Source organism: Anoplopoma fimbria, chromosome 16 (assembly GCF_027596085.1).
Source record: "Anoplopoma fimbria isolate UVic2021 breed Golden Eagle Sablefish chromosome 16, Afim_UVic_2022, whole genome shotgun sequence".
NCBI lineage: Eukaryota > Metazoa > Chordata > Actinopteri > Perciformes > Anoplopomatidae > Anoplopoma > Anoplopoma fimbria.
In genome coordinates, this window is record NC_072464.1 from 20,640,546 (window position 1) to 20,655,588 (window position 15,043).

At 43.1% G+C, this 15,043-nt stretch overlaps 1 protein-coding gene across 2 annotated transcripts in view; it reads left to right on the forward strand.

Moving 5' to 3' along the window:
* The window catches only part of kdm6a (lysine (K)-specific demethylase 6A), a 36,338-nt gene that overhangs the window by 10,571 nt on the left and 10,724 nt on the right, over nucleotides 1-15,043 (forward strand). For both annotated transcript variants that reach the window (XM_054615982.1, XM_054615981.1), the window contains exons 6-13: nucleotides 3,939-4,059; nucleotides 7,801-7,855; nucleotides 8,384-8,418; nucleotides 10,266-10,359; nucleotides 12,113-12,239; nucleotides 13,231-13,329; nucleotides 14,073-14,292; nucleotides 14,720-14,860. In XM_054615982.1, coding sequence (XP_054471957.1) covers nucleotides 3,939-4,059; nucleotides 7,801-7,855; nucleotides 8,384-8,418; nucleotides 10,266-10,359; nucleotides 12,113-12,239; nucleotides 13,231-13,329; nucleotides 14,073-14,292; nucleotides 14,720-14,860 — 892 coding nt within the window. The remainder of the gene's footprint in view (nucleotides 1-3,938; nucleotides 4,060-7,800; nucleotides 7,856-8,383; nucleotides 8,419-10,265; nucleotides 10,360-12,112; nucleotides 12,240-13,230; nucleotides 13,330-14,072; nucleotides 14,293-14,719; nucleotides 14,861-15,043) is intronic.

Below are 15,043 nucleotides of genomic sequence, written 5' to 3' on the forward strand. Positions count from 1 at the left end.
TAACACTGTCGTCTTGATCAACATGAATTATTTGGCGGTAATATGCTCAAACAGCATTGACTTTTTCTCTTAGCATGTTAAATGTATAGAGTATCTTTTATGATTTGTCAGTTGAGATGCACGGTCATTCGGTGTTTCCTGCTATTTGAGAATTTGCATTTGTGGTTCTCATGAAACGCAGTTGCGAAGAAGGGAGAAGTCTAGACCTCCATCGCATGAGAACTGGTTGCCTAACAGCGGCGGGGAGAGCAGTTTGTGTGACTGGAGTCGTAGTGTTTTGATAAGGGCTGATCGTATGGTAAGCGTTGCACGTACTGGAGTGTCCTCAAATGAACCCTGCAGCCAGAGCAGTAGAGCTGGAAGAGAACGGCTCTCCAGTCTGTCAAACTTGAAGCTGCAGCCCCGGCAGTAGCTGTCTGTCTTGTTGTGCTTGTTGAGCATGATTTTTCTGCTTTAGTAAGCTAAGACAACAGAGCATTTCATTGGTTTATTTTGTTCGTCCAAGCCAAGTATTTTAAGATTTCAAGATCATGCCGTTCATTGTAACGTCCTCCTGATTGTCAGTCTGCTCAGTAGAGGCCCAGGTGAACGCTTTACCCACTGGGGCTCGGTTTCTCGAGGGGACTGTGTTCTCAAACGTCTGTTTTAATCATACAGATTTAGAGGCCATTTTGGGAGAACATCATGTGCAGTGAGCCCCATCTCTCTGTCCCAAAGGGAGCAGAGCATCACTGCCTCTTTTTCTCAAACCACTAACTGCTCGACTCGGTTCGATGATCAATGCTTTTATTTGACAAATGTCATTTCTTTCAATTACATCCCGCTTGCAGAATTTTATGTTTTGAAATCCAGCTGCCTAATAAATGGAATAAATAGTAAACTTACTTTAACTACTTCACTCTATGTATTTTTGTCTTTATACACTGTTGTCAGACGACATGGATAAGAGGCGATAATTGCACTTTTAAAAGGCTGTAACTCCATTATACGTCACAGCAGTGGGCGCAGTCTTTACGTCTTACCATTACCATTTAATTTCTGTCGAGCTTTGGTTATAACTGCGTTTATAACTGCCTCCTCAGATCGCATTTAAGCTACAGCATGCACGATTGCACGTTTGTTGCATTATTCTCCGAAACGCCAAGCGCAGCTGAACAAAATTTACTGCAAAGAAGCAAGAAGACAACAAGTGTAACTGGCAAAACGCCATAAAAAACCTCCACAATGCTGAGGAGGAATAGCAATCAACTCATAATCATGGACTACTTTATTTCCTTTTATAAAAGCCCTGTTAAGAAAGGAGTCAACTATTGAATGCATTATAATGAAACAAAAGTTTTTGATTTCGCTGGCTAAATATTTACTTAAATGTAGTTTTTCATTCTATACTCCTCCAACATGTTTATGGGCCTTCTTCAGTGAACTTTTTGCGACATTCACGTCTGAAAAAAATCTGCTCACGTGTCCAAAACCAAACAATTACGTCATTTTCTAGCACACGCACCTCGTGCCAGCGTAACAACCGGGAGTATAAACTAAACTTTGAGCCGTTTGCTCATATAGTGGCAGGTGTAACAAGCTAGCACGAAACCACTTCACCTCCAGGTTCTGAGACCCACCTCCTCCGGGTCTGCTGTGACCTTTCCCCTCTGTTTTTCCTACTGCTACCCCTCTACGCCATCCACGACCTTGAAGTCCTCTGGCGTTGTTGCCCCTGCCAAGTCACAGTGCCCTGTGTGTCGCCATCTCTGAGGCCCGTGGAATGTATTAACGGAGGGGGGAAGGGAGCGTGTCAAGTTGGGTTCACGAGGAGGGATTACGTCACCCTGAGGGCCGGGGCTCCAAAGGAATGCTGAGCTGTCAAATGGTGCATGTTACTTCACAGGGCTGAGAAACACCGGCCCAACTATCCAGGCTGTCCACAGGAGGTTGTAAAATCCTTCCACAACAAGAATGCAAGATATTTATATCTTCGGAATGTCATGCAAATTTAACTGTGGAACATTTATGACATAAAATCTCAAATATTACACCAAATGGCATCGATATAACGGAGCCAAACGGTGTTTCTTGCCCGTCCTATTTGGAAAAACGTGCATTTGTTTTGCCGTCAGCTGCCCTTTTCTGAAGGAGAAAGGCGTTCTTTGCTCATCTTTTGTCTGGAGTCGGCCGTACGCTGTGTGTCACAACCTATTCTGTAGAAGAGCTCTGCTCTCCAAGCATTCACGTTGGATTCTGTCAGTGAGCGAGGAGAGGATGAACGCAGAGGACATTGGAGAGAGAGAGAGAGAGAGAGAGAGAGGGAGGGAGGAGGGATGGACCAGACAAACGGGGAGGAGGCGAAAGGAGACGGGAAAGGGGGCAATGAGTTCAGTTTGTGTGTGTGTTGGAGGAGGGGGCACCCAGTCAGCAGTGAGCTCAGTGCTCTGCCGCTACATTACCGGAAATAAAAGGCTTCATGCTGACATGCATTGTTGTCATAGCGACACAGTGAGTGAGTTCAAGTAGAAACGTGTGTTTTTGTTTTTGTTTTAATGTGCTTTTTTTTTTTTTTTTTTTTTCTTGTTTTCATATCCTCTGAAGACTAGTTTATTATTTATTGTTATGAAAGGAGTAGAGAGTTTATTGCAAACACGACAGCAGCCCTTTCAGCTGCTGTCGTACGCTTAACTTTTCACTCCAGCCTTGCAGCCACAGGCCAGATAAACTCTGGATCATTTATTTCAACCAATGAATTACACATTGAGTCTCTTGCTAAAATGTCACTTTAATGCTTCTCTTTTTGCAGACTGTATTAACAGCTGTCATCCACAAACTCTCAGTAAAAATCAGCGATGCGGTAGTGAATCTAGCTGATTGTTCCACATCATGCAGACCATCTCTAATGACTGACAGCTGGTCGTTAGTGGGAATCTTCCAGTTAAACTTTTAAGCACATCATAGCACTGTTACAAGCTTATCATCTGAAAAGCCCCCAATCAAGACTTCAGGGATTTTGGCCAGTGAAGTAATTGTCTATTTAGGTTGGGAAGCTAAAATTAGCTCAAGTGCAAAGTCAGTCATTGACACTTTTATTTTCTGAATTTATGAAATACATTTTTTCTGTGGCTGATCTCCAAAACAAGACAATTGTTTTGGAGATTCTACCTAGTTGAACGTTAAAGGACACGTGTACACTTTTCATTTCAAGTGTGGATAAATTCTGCGTGTGATTTTAATATACCTTTTGCGTGCAGCATCTCTATTAGCCAAATCACAAATTCTGATTGGATCAGTCTTGCGTTTCGCGTGCTACATGCTAATCTGGGTTAGCCCTGCTCCAGCTCAGAGGGTCGGTGGTAATGCAGCTGAAGCAGTCTGGTTACTGAAAGTTGTGAGGCTTAGTAGTTAAAGTACAACCTAAGGAGTAGGTAGCTAGATAACAACTACAATCAACCTACACTACTGCTGAAGAATCTGCTTCCAGATGCTGTCATGTGGCACGGATAGAGATGGCTAATCAAGTGTTATTTCTGTGTCACTGGAGCTGCTATTTGGGGAGATGGATGCTTGTGCACCTTGTCAACATCTGGCTAGAATGCATCTAAAATTACCTCTTGAGATGTTCTCAAAAAACATGATTTCACTCCATCTCATCACTTTTTTTTTTTTTTCCATCTGGTAGCTAGTCACAGCCATTTCTAAATTATCACCACCTTGGAAACATTGAGTCATATTGTAATGTTTGTGTTGATATTGCCAAGTTCTAGTGAATGTTTGTGATTCCAGCTGATTAAAAGCCAGCGTATCATGTGATGGAAGAATGAGGCAAGGGGATGATAACAATCCTGTAACAAGATGGATTATTTTCAGAGTTGACCTAAATATATATATATTTCTATATATGTCTATATGTATTTTTTTTTACTAAACACACTGTTTCTGTGGGGTTTTTTCAGGGCAATCAAGTCGTTCCAGGAGGTGCTTTACATCGACCCCGGCTTCTCGAGATCTAAAGAGATTCACCTGAGACTGGGACTCATGTTTAAAGTCAACACGGACTACGAGTCGAGCTTAAAGGTAAGTCCTAAATGCTTGCAATACACAGAATGTAAAGGGGGATCTTGATGTTTACTCTGGTTCAGGTCATGGTCGGGTCAAGCACAGGGCCCTGATGATAAGCTTTCATGCCCTGATGCAATGATTTCCACATTAACAGTGGAATCATTTTTCCATTGGTGCCGGTGTGTATTGTCGAGTCCATAGAACTCCTCCTTCCTGCCTAAACAGACTTGACCCTCCTAGTCCTCGGATTAACAAAGGCTGGTGGATCATCTGTCCCCGTCTGTCTGAGCTAATAGTCTACTAGCTCTATCTGCTGACACCTGTGAGCCATAGACGTCCAGGCAGTAACGAAGAGCTTTCTGAATGGAGCCTATGGATCTATTGTCGTCTGAGAGTGCCGGTTACCGTCGGGGACAGACTGCCATCGGATCCTGGGCTTTGTGCTACTCCAGACATTCTGTCACAGGAGTATTGTTTTAACCATGCATTTTTATGCATTAGCATATAATTGAGCCTTGCAGAATATTGTTTTTTTTATTCTATTTAAACTCATAAGCTACAGTACCAGTCAAAAGTTTGGACACACCTTCTCATTCAACTACTTTGAAGAATGTAAAATATAAAACATATTCTGGTTTGTTGAGCATTTGTTTGTTTACCACATAATTCCATATGTGTTCCTTCATAGTTTGGATGTCTTCAATATTAATCTACAATGTAGAAAAAAATAAAAATAAAGAAAAACCATTGAATGAGAAGGTGTGTCCAAACTTTTGACTGGTACTGTATGTGTTGAATGGTTAATTCTCTAATTCTGGTACTGAATTATAGTAATATGGAATATGAATGATTGAATCAGCACTTCTGACACAGTTTAAACAAGCAAACAATTCAACCTTTTCAGTCTTGATATTGATCTCTGGGCTTTGGGTATCAGCCAATAACGAGGACCGATCATATACAAGTATTTAATTAATAAGCTGTATGCCTCCCTTTTGTAAAAGAGACTGGTATCATTATTTTTATTTATCAGGTTTGAGCTCAATATTGCTTTTCTAACTTTGTAAAACACATTAATACATAGATATAAAATGAACTGTCAATCAAATAAGAAACCGCACACCAGCTTCTTGGTTAAAAACGCATCTGCAAAAATAACAGGAATTTCAAATGGGTCAAAACTTAAAGTAATATTCAAATTCCACCCTATAATGTATATTAACATAGAAGTGCTTTTTTTTGTGTTGTTCCGATATCTGACTCTGTATCGGTGGTTACCTATTTTAAAGGTGGCATTTATTGCAAAGCTATTAAAGTGGATTGCATCATGATAGTTTCTCTACCTTTTCACAGTTTAATTGATATGAGTGTGTAGTGTCTTGCAGAGGATGCACTGTGTGTAAATGTGTGTGTGCGTTGGTGCGTGAGGTGGTACAGTATTGAACTAAGTGGGGCTGCACGTGCTGCACGTCCTCACTCCGTCTTGGACGCTCCCCTCCCTTTTTAGTCCTGGCTCGTCGCCAGCAACGCACACAAGCAGAATCTAATACGCACACACACCGCACACATGACTGCCCCACATATCCACAGGGAGGGGCGGGTGCACGTTCAGAGGAGCAGAGATTGAATAAAGGTAGGAGAAGGGAGAAATGAGAGAAGGGGAAATGGAAAAGGGGGTGGGTTGCTGCAGATGATAAAGGGAATAAAGATGTCTATGAAGGATGCACGTTTCATGTTGCTTCCTCTCTGTTAACCCCCCCTTTTCCTTTGCATCACATCAGATAGAGGAAGAGATCAAGAGGCAGCCAAGTGATACCTGATGTTTCTGAGAACGCACTGTAACCTGATCAGGAGACAGCAACTGCAATATTTCATAAACTGCTCTTCGTTACCCCGAAAAAAACCCACAAACAAATTCATTCCCTTTAGTGGCTGCTAATTTAGCCAATGAGAGAAGGGGAAATGAGATTTGCGAGAGTGGGTTTGTGCGCTGCATATTGCTAAGGTGATGAGTTGGCGGTCTCCATAGAGCCATGTAGCCATAGAGAGGAGGTGAGATAGAGGGGGAGACGGAGAGAGAGGTGGTGTGTGTTCCAGCTTTGAGGTATTGTGTGTCATCTCTCTGCACTCTCTACTGCAGCCGTCTGCTGAATAGTAATCAGTGACACCAGGATAGCAGGGGGGGAGTGAGAGAGAGAGAGTAAGAGAGAGGGAGTGAGTGAGAGAGAGAGAGAGAGGAAGGCGAGACATGGGGAGGGAGGTGGAATGCCAAGCTGACAATCCTGCTGCATTATCTGCCTGGTGGCAGAGCAAGTGTGAAAGAGAAGGAAGGGAAGGATAGGGGAGACGGAGGGAGAGATCTACGGGAGGATGCAGTGGGGTTCCAGGAGGAGAGTGGTGTGCCAGCCGTATAGGTAATGTGTGTGTACGTGTATTTGTGTACGTGTGTGTGTGTACTTCCTCTGACATTTAGGCATCTGGATGTAATGAGTGTTTCTGATGTTTTGAGGCTCGAAGCTCTGCTTAACATGAGTTTGCTCCAAGGTGTGTGTGTGTGTGTGTGTGTGTGTGTGTGTGTGTGTGTGTGTGTGTGTGTGTGTGTGTGTGTGTGTGTGTGTGTGTGTGTGTGTGGTGTGTGTGTGTGTGTGTGTGTGTGTGTGTGCAGATATTGATATTTCGCTGAAAAGGTTCCACCAGTATTTAATTACAGTTTTACCTTCTAAGAAATCCACTTCAGCTGACCGATGGAGTACGGCAGCACCAGCTGAACAGTCTGTTCTCTGACTGTGTGCTAGATTCTTGTGTTCAGTTCCTCCTTCTGGAGGCACCGGAGCTGTGAGTTTTTAACTGACCCAGATAAGAGACACTGCCGGTGCCTTTTTCTTTTTTTTTTAAATGCATGAAGCTGCATTGTGTCTGCATTGGTGCAGCTTTTAGCAATAAAAAACCTGTCACCTTGAAGCCACCTATGGGTGCCCCGAGGGGGTCCCTTTTATAGATTAACAGGATCAGACGCCTCGCTTGGTATTCAATATTTCCCACTCTAACCGCTCTGGTGCCTTTTTAACGGCTGGTAGGAGTATCTGAATCTGCTCTGCACATTTCAGATGCACTACAGTGAAACATAAGGTCAGAATACTGGTGGCTTAGCAACATGTCAACACATGAGGGGAGCAACAGAGTTGAATTGCAGCCCTAAAAAGGGGGGGGGATGTCAGGAGAAAGCAGGAAGAAACAAGCCCCAGAGAGTTGTGTCTCTGTGGCTGTGTGTCCTACTCATGGGCTAATCTGTTCAATGACCCTGGGTGGAGATATCGCCTAGTAGCGTGCCACGCCTTGTCAGCACCGGCTTCAGCCTCTGCAGACATCTGTCCTACCTGGCAACACTGTCTGTAGTTCACATGACGAGGTAACAACCGGATGTCAGCGTCTCACATCGAGGAGGGTGTATCGTCTGGTCGCACAAGAGGAAAGGCGGGAAGAGTGGAGCGAGATGAGTGACCCAGAGACGGGAATATCTAATGTTCGGCCCCTCCAGATATCACTGTGCTCTCATGTTGCTGTCAACGGGGCTCTTTCATGGTTTATTGTGGATCTTTAGCAGATTTGATGGAGACGAGCATCAAGACTTGCAGTGCTTTATGTTCTGAGGCATTGCCAGTAGGAATTAGGTGATGTAAAGGCAGACAGTCGATCCCGTAAAAGAATATGTATTTTTGTTGATACTAAAATCCTCTTTTTTTTCCTTCTCTGCAGCATTTTCAGCTGGCTTTGATCGACTCCAATCTCTGCACTTTGTCCAAAGCTGAAAGTAAGTCCTACCGTTGTATAAGGGCCACATAGAAACCACCAGCTTTCTAACGCTGCTTTCTATTATTATTATTATTATTATTATTATTATTATTATTATTATTATTATAATTATAGATTTTGATGTAGCAGCTTGTCTTGTGGTAGGCGGCACATATTGAAAAAGGGGCACAGGAATATTTCTACAGAGCGATCTTTCCTCTCTGCTGCCTGTTTCCCTGCTGACTCTGCCCAAGACCGTGTGTTGCCTAGGAGACGGCACATGGAGAGGGATCTGGAAGTGCTTGCAGTCGCACTGCACACACACACACACACACACACACACACACACACACACACACACACACACACACACACACACTGTGATTTCAGATTACATGTACACTCTGGGGAAACTGTCGTACTCCCCCTCCCATCTGTGCTCCGTACTGTTTGCAATCTGTACCCACTGAGGGCCGTGGGGTGACTTTGTGATATCGCCGATCACAAACCCTTACGCTTCTTTCTCTCTGCTTCTTTCTCTCCACAGTTCAGTTCCACATCGCTCATTTGTATGAGATCCAGGTAAGAACTTCTTTTTTTTGAATTTAGGGCAGTGTAAAGTTGTAAAATGCATTTATGTATAAACTGTTTTATAGAAGGCTCTGGTGGTTAAAATCAAATCTATTTAGCTATTAATGCTTTTGAGCAAAATGGTGTTACTCACAGTATCGTAAAAACCCTCAGGGTCCTGTGGTTAAATGTTGGGGCAATTTTAAAGAAGTTGCCTATTTTTAGCAACGATTTATCTTGCCTTGACATACGGACAGGCTCTCACACGCATGAGCTGTTGCTTCTCCTCTAGACCAAGCAAAACGTAGTCTGTGAATTAGGTTACAAATACTAATATGGTCAATTCTGCCTGCCTGAATAATCGTAATTCATAAAAGCTTAATGTTATGAAGGCCTAATATTTCCTCCTTTTAAGGCTAGAGTAACTCTTTTTTTAAGTAAGAGGATCATTTAGGGCTGTTGTTGCACTCTGATCTTTCTTTGAGTTGTGAAGTTGAAATTATCCCCAAGGGAAGATTATTATTTCCCTTTTCATGGGTGTTGATCAAATGAAAAGCTTGTTTATTGGTTATTATTGGAAACTTCCTGAAACAGTCCTACGCTGGAATCTGATGCTGTAGAACGTATAATACTATTTAAAATAGCGTAGCCTAATCTTTATCTGCAACTGCGCAGAGATACCAACGTTAAACAAAATGAATAGAATAAATACAACGAAAAGTTGCGCACGATTCGATTGTTGATTTTTAAAGGTTTTATGTCCAACTTATGAATGAAACTTTGAATTATTCTGTACTTACACATTCCCTTCCATCATTATTTGAACGGAATAATGCATTTAAAAGTGTCCCAATATGAAATAAATACTGGACACAACATGCTTTCTACTTACTTGATACTTGCTACTACTACTATATCATTTGGTTCTGGGGTCGCTGGAAAATGTGACATCCAGGAAAGTTTCAGTCTGCAGCATCAACAGCATCTCTACTCGTAACTATAGTCTGAACAATAAATCCAAAACACTTGAGGTGATTTTATCTACTTGAGTCTTTATTAATGAGCAGTCTAGCAGCTCTTCAGGTATTCTATCGTCTCAGTGTTTGACGTCCGGGTTCATAACGATCATTAATCCAAACAGGAAGGAACCACTAAGAGCCTCTCTCATTTATGTGCCCCAAGTGTCAGTGTTTACCCTGAGGTGTCTTTTATTGTGCGCAGACAGGAAGAGTCCAGGACCAGACAGGGACAATGTGTGTGTGTGTGTGTGTGTGTGTGTGTGTCTGTCTGTCTGTGTCTGTGTGTGTTTGTGCATATCACCTCACACTCACACATGGGCATTTAGAGCTGCAGGGTCTGAGATTTGGGCGGGTTGCTTTCAAGAAGTCTTGTGTGTTTGAGCTGATAAGAACATTTAGTCGACACACACACACACACACACACACACACACACATCCACGCACACACACATCCCTCTACGTATGGGTCCAGACCCAAGGTCAACAAGGTCGTCAAGTTAAAACAAACATTGCGCTCACCTCGGACCAGTCGGCTCAGGTTTCCCCAAAAATACAAAGCGTGCACTGCGGTGGACACACACATACACCTAAACGCAGACACACACACACTTAAACCTGCTAGACGTGTTGAGTCTGGCCTTTCCTCTTTCACAATGACCCTCCCCCGTGTGTCTGTTGTGTGTGTGTGTGTGTGTGTGTGTGTGTGGCTGGTCATTACGAGTGTGAGGAGGTCTTAAGACTCTTTGTGTCTGTCCAGATAGAACCATAAAACACACTGACCCTCCTGTCTGCCTTAAACGACCTCTCTGTCTCTCGTCTCGTCTCGTGTTCTGCCCGCAGAAGAAATACAGAGCGGCGAAAGAAGCGTATGAAAGTCTGCTGCAGACCGACAATCTTCCTGCACAGGTGAAGGCGACCACACTGCAACAACTTGGTGAGTGTCCCTTGCTCGTGTTTCCTAATACTCTCACCTCCACATGTGGAAACTAGCTGATTACACTGGCTGAAATGTGCATGTATGTTTTGGGCGTTCTTTATCATTTATCATCAAATACGGTACTGTTTGGCGTGGGATTGCATTTTGCCGTGTGCTCTGTACTTTTGCTTTTTGGAATGTCATGTTGAATTACATTTATTTCCACACCACACAAACTAGCTTTCTGCTGCTTTCTACCTGTTTTTCAAAGTGCTGGTTTGAGCGTGCGTGGTGCTAAAGGGCATTGTTTTCTCCCGTTCCCTTCCCCCAACACCGGGCGTAGACCCACACACGTGCACTCAAATGCAAAATGATGTTGAGTTTGTGAGGATAGACAACTTTTTTTTTTTGCATAACAGAAACAAAGATGTCACTCTGTAGTCCCGCTGGAATGATTAGAGAGCGTTTGAAAAGTTTGAAGCTCCATTACACACACTTCAAGTTGATTTAATTTTTGCTGCAATGGTAATCTAAGAAAAACATCTATATTGCAAATGTGAAATCAGTGTTTTGTGAGACTATGATGGTTGAAACTCTATTTATACATTTTAAAGTTAAATGCATCAATCTGGTGCACTTTGAGAGCTAAACCTAAAAGGCTAGATCTATGAAGAACTTTATGCTATTGTGACAAAAGTGTAGCTTTCCATATTCACAAACAAATGGAATGGCAAATGTCTACAGTTGTGTGTTAATTGCATTATTTATATAAAGTGATTGATTGCCAAGAAAGTCTGGTTTGCCCCACGGTACCTGGTTTTTTTAAATACAGTAAATAAAGCAGAACATTTGTATCTCCAAGCAAAATTTTCCTGCGTTTTGTCGTTTATCAGATGATATTTTCCTGCTCTGGTTGTTCTGATGTTGTAGTCTGCTCTCGTATTGGAAAATTTGCTTTTAAAAAGAACAGGTTTGCCTTTGTGACACTTCATTAATGAAGCTTTAAGTTCACCTTCAATGTCACAGCTTTGAAAGCGTAGCAGCAGCCAGAATGTTAGATTGATGCCTTTTTAACAGGGTTTTTTTCTGTGCAAACACAGAGACATTTCCATTTTCATCCCCCCAACCACCCGCCGCCCAGTTGTAAAAAAAAAAAAAAAAAAAAAAAAAAAAAAAAAAAAAAAAAACCCATTCCCAGTCAAGCCTGCTGAGGTTGTCATGGTGACCTGTGGAGCTTTCCACAGGTGTATAGGAGAAGACGGAGGGAGGTCTGTGATTGCTCGCATCGCTCTTCCTGAGAGATTGTTTATTTGCTGTAAATCACTGCACAGTGTGTGTGTGTGTGTGTAAATGTGTGCAAGTTGTCGAATGGGGAGGAGTTGTTTGTAAATGCTGTTTCATATGAGAGCTTTGAAGTGATTGTGAGAGAGAGAAGAACACCCCCTCCCCCTCTTTGTCTGCCTCTTTCCTCCCTTCCACTTCGACTGAGATCTGTGGAAGGACAAGCCATTGGTTTGGTTTGAGTCTTCATCCATTTGCACATCACACAGTGGTCTTACTGTTCTTTTAATGCACATTGTGTCTTCAGCTTCAGGTGCTTGCACTGTTTTTTTTACATGATTCGACTCACAACAGTGCTCTATTTCTGCGGTTGCACGCAACAGCTGCTCCTCCGGTGCTAGCTTAGCAGCCAGAGCAAAGCCAGCTGTTGTGTCAGAGGTGTTTTTGAATCTTGGAGACTCACCCCTGATCTTTCGCTCCGCTCCTCCAGGCTGGATGCATCACACGGTGGAGCAGCTGGGGGATAAAGGCACCAAGGACAGCTATGCCATCCAGTGTCTGCAGAAGTCTCTAGAAGCAGACCCAAACTCCGGCCAGTCCTGGTACTTTCTCGGCAGGTAAGGCAAACAAGGGTGTGTGTTTGTGTGTTTGTGTGTGTGTGTGTGTGTGCGTGTGTGTGTGTGTGTTGCAGGGCTAGCCTCTTACCTGTCGGAGCCCGGGAGGTTTCGTGAGTCCAGATTAGACTGTTTGTTTTACCTAGAAGCCATCTGCCAGTGTGCTGTGATAAGCATCTCGGCCACATGAGCTTTTTGTTGGTTGAATACACTCTTTAGTGATTAATGCCCCACTGGTCCAATGGTCCCCAAAGCTCTCTGTGTGGAACCATGTCAGCGTTTTTCTGTTCTTCCTAGTGCTGCACGATTATCGCCAAAATTCTGATCACGATTATTGATTGTTTAATATGAATATTCATTGATTTTTAGGGACAAAATATTTTACTTTGACATTTAAATAAACGGAGCACTGCTTTTGTTTCCATGTTGTGCTACTTTCCTGCTAACGCACAAATTAGGGATGCACAATATTGGGCAAATAATTATTCTCCCCTAATTTTGTACACTACATTTTAAAGTTAAAACAATTTTGTTTGTGTGCTCTTGTAAACTATTCAATCATAAATGCATATGTTGTATTGATATGAATTGTGGTCAGAAAAGTCACACCGACAGAGCAGGGTGACGCTGCCACTACCATGACGTTGGTCGGCGTTCGGTTGTACTAAAAGACACTCTTAAGGAGTCGACTGTTAATTTTTTTGCACATTTTGTTTAAAAGCTTTTTACTAAGCTTGCTGGGTACCCGTACCGGGCCTGGCTCCTCTCAAACTCCTCCCTCTCGTATCGAAATATAGTCACTTCTTCTCCGTAAGAACGGCCAAAATGCAGAACTCAAGGCTTCAAAAAGGGATACCACAAACCAATGAGGGACGTCATAGTGACCACGTCCACTTTCTGTACTGTCTCAGCAGATTTTTTTTACTACGCTTTTGTCTTTAATATCTCATGTCCTTTTGTCTTTCTTTTCCTTTTTCCATCCCCTCCCCTCCAGGTGCTACTCCAGTATTGGGAAGGTGCAGGATGCCTTCATCTCTTACCGTCAGTCCATTGATAAGTCAGAGGCCAGTGCTGACACCTGGTGCTCCATAGGGTAAGAACAGAACTTAGTAGTAGTATATTGATGAAGTTGGATGCATAGTGAAGGTCGACCGAAATAACCCAATAACGAGTAGTATTAATACTGCAGTTGAACGGTTACAACTGTTCTTTTTTGCATCCTGATCAAGAAAAAAAACACCATTAGTATGGTTTTGCTCGCAGCCAATCACAGCAAGCATTTTAGGATTTAATAGGACATGTGTGGGCCCACTACTGCAAAAGTTGCATTCAAGAGTGTGACTGTACTACACGCCTGTGGCATCTGAAAAAAATATGTGGTGGCATTTTACGCAACTGAATGCTTCCATTCACATGATCGCTATTGAATGAAGTAAAAAATGTCTCAAATTGAGCCCCTAAGTGAAATTGAAATTGAAATACCCAGCTGTAATTGGGGTGCTGACATCTTGACTTCTCCTGACATCTTTAAGTTTCTGAGAGAGGGAGAAATAGCTGGATTACAACAATTCATCTGTTCAAGAGTGCGATGTGCTCATGGCGTCTGTGGCTGTCAAAGCGCCTCATGGAGACACGGCAGCTGCAGTGCGACAGAGGACGTAGGGAGAGTGTGGATAACCGAGCAGTAGGGGATCCAGAACGATTCTATAGATAGATGCATGAAGGGTGGCGTACGTCCTCTGAGAGTTGGGAAGGCTCAGAAAGATAAAGACCTAAATCCTGGAAAATGGCAAGAGAATAAACCTCCCCACCCTCTTTTTTTTTTTGGTCCTCCAGGGTGCTCTACCAGCAGCAGAACCAGCCTATGGACGCACTGCAGGCCTACATCTGTGCTGTTCAACTGGACCACAGCCACGCGGCCGCCTGGATGGACCTGGGCACGCTCTACGAGTCCTGCGGCCAGCCGCACGACGCTATCAAGTGTTACATCAACGCCACACGCGGCAAGGCCTGCCTCAACACCGCCGCGCTCACACAACGCATCAAGCTGCTGCAGGTAGGCCCGGAGTGTATATCATTATACCCATCAACCAACCCCCTTTTGTAAGATGTTGTGCAGTATTTTGGTGTGTGCGTGTGTGTGTGTGTGTGTGTGTGTGTGTGTGTGTGTGTGTATTGAAGTGATGTGTTTATTTCCAAAACAATCAGCTATTTAAAAAAAAATGCAGATTGTGCTTTTGTCATTTTTTTTTATTTCTGACCACTAAGATATGAATGCTAATTCATATTGGTGTGTTTAAACACATTTTTTCTCACTTGTAATTGTAAAGCATACCTTCATGGCATTGAACATTTCTGTTATATTCTGTATACAGTTTCCTAAAGCACCACCTATGAGTAAGCAAGTAGTCTTTTGTAGTGGCTTTTATTGTTAAACCCTCAAGCTCAGCACTAAAGTTTGTGTCTTACACAATTTCTCCTAGGCTCAGTTGTGTAACCTACAGCCAGGTAGTCTGCAGAATAAGAGTAAAATGCTTCCTAGTATTGAGGAGGCATGGAGCCTCCCCATTCCTGCTGAGCTCACGTCCAGGCAGGGGGCCTTGAACACTGCACAAGCACAGCAGGTGAGATCCAGTTTATACCAGAGACTACAGCCTCTTGGAAATGACTTGAACAAAAAAACATTCATGAGGACTATTAAAGCTGAGGCCTCGCTCTCGTACTTTCAGACGTTCAAATGTTTCTTAAAAATCCCTGATTTGAAGCTTTGCATTCGTAGCCAATCTGGACTTCTGGGCCGAAAGATA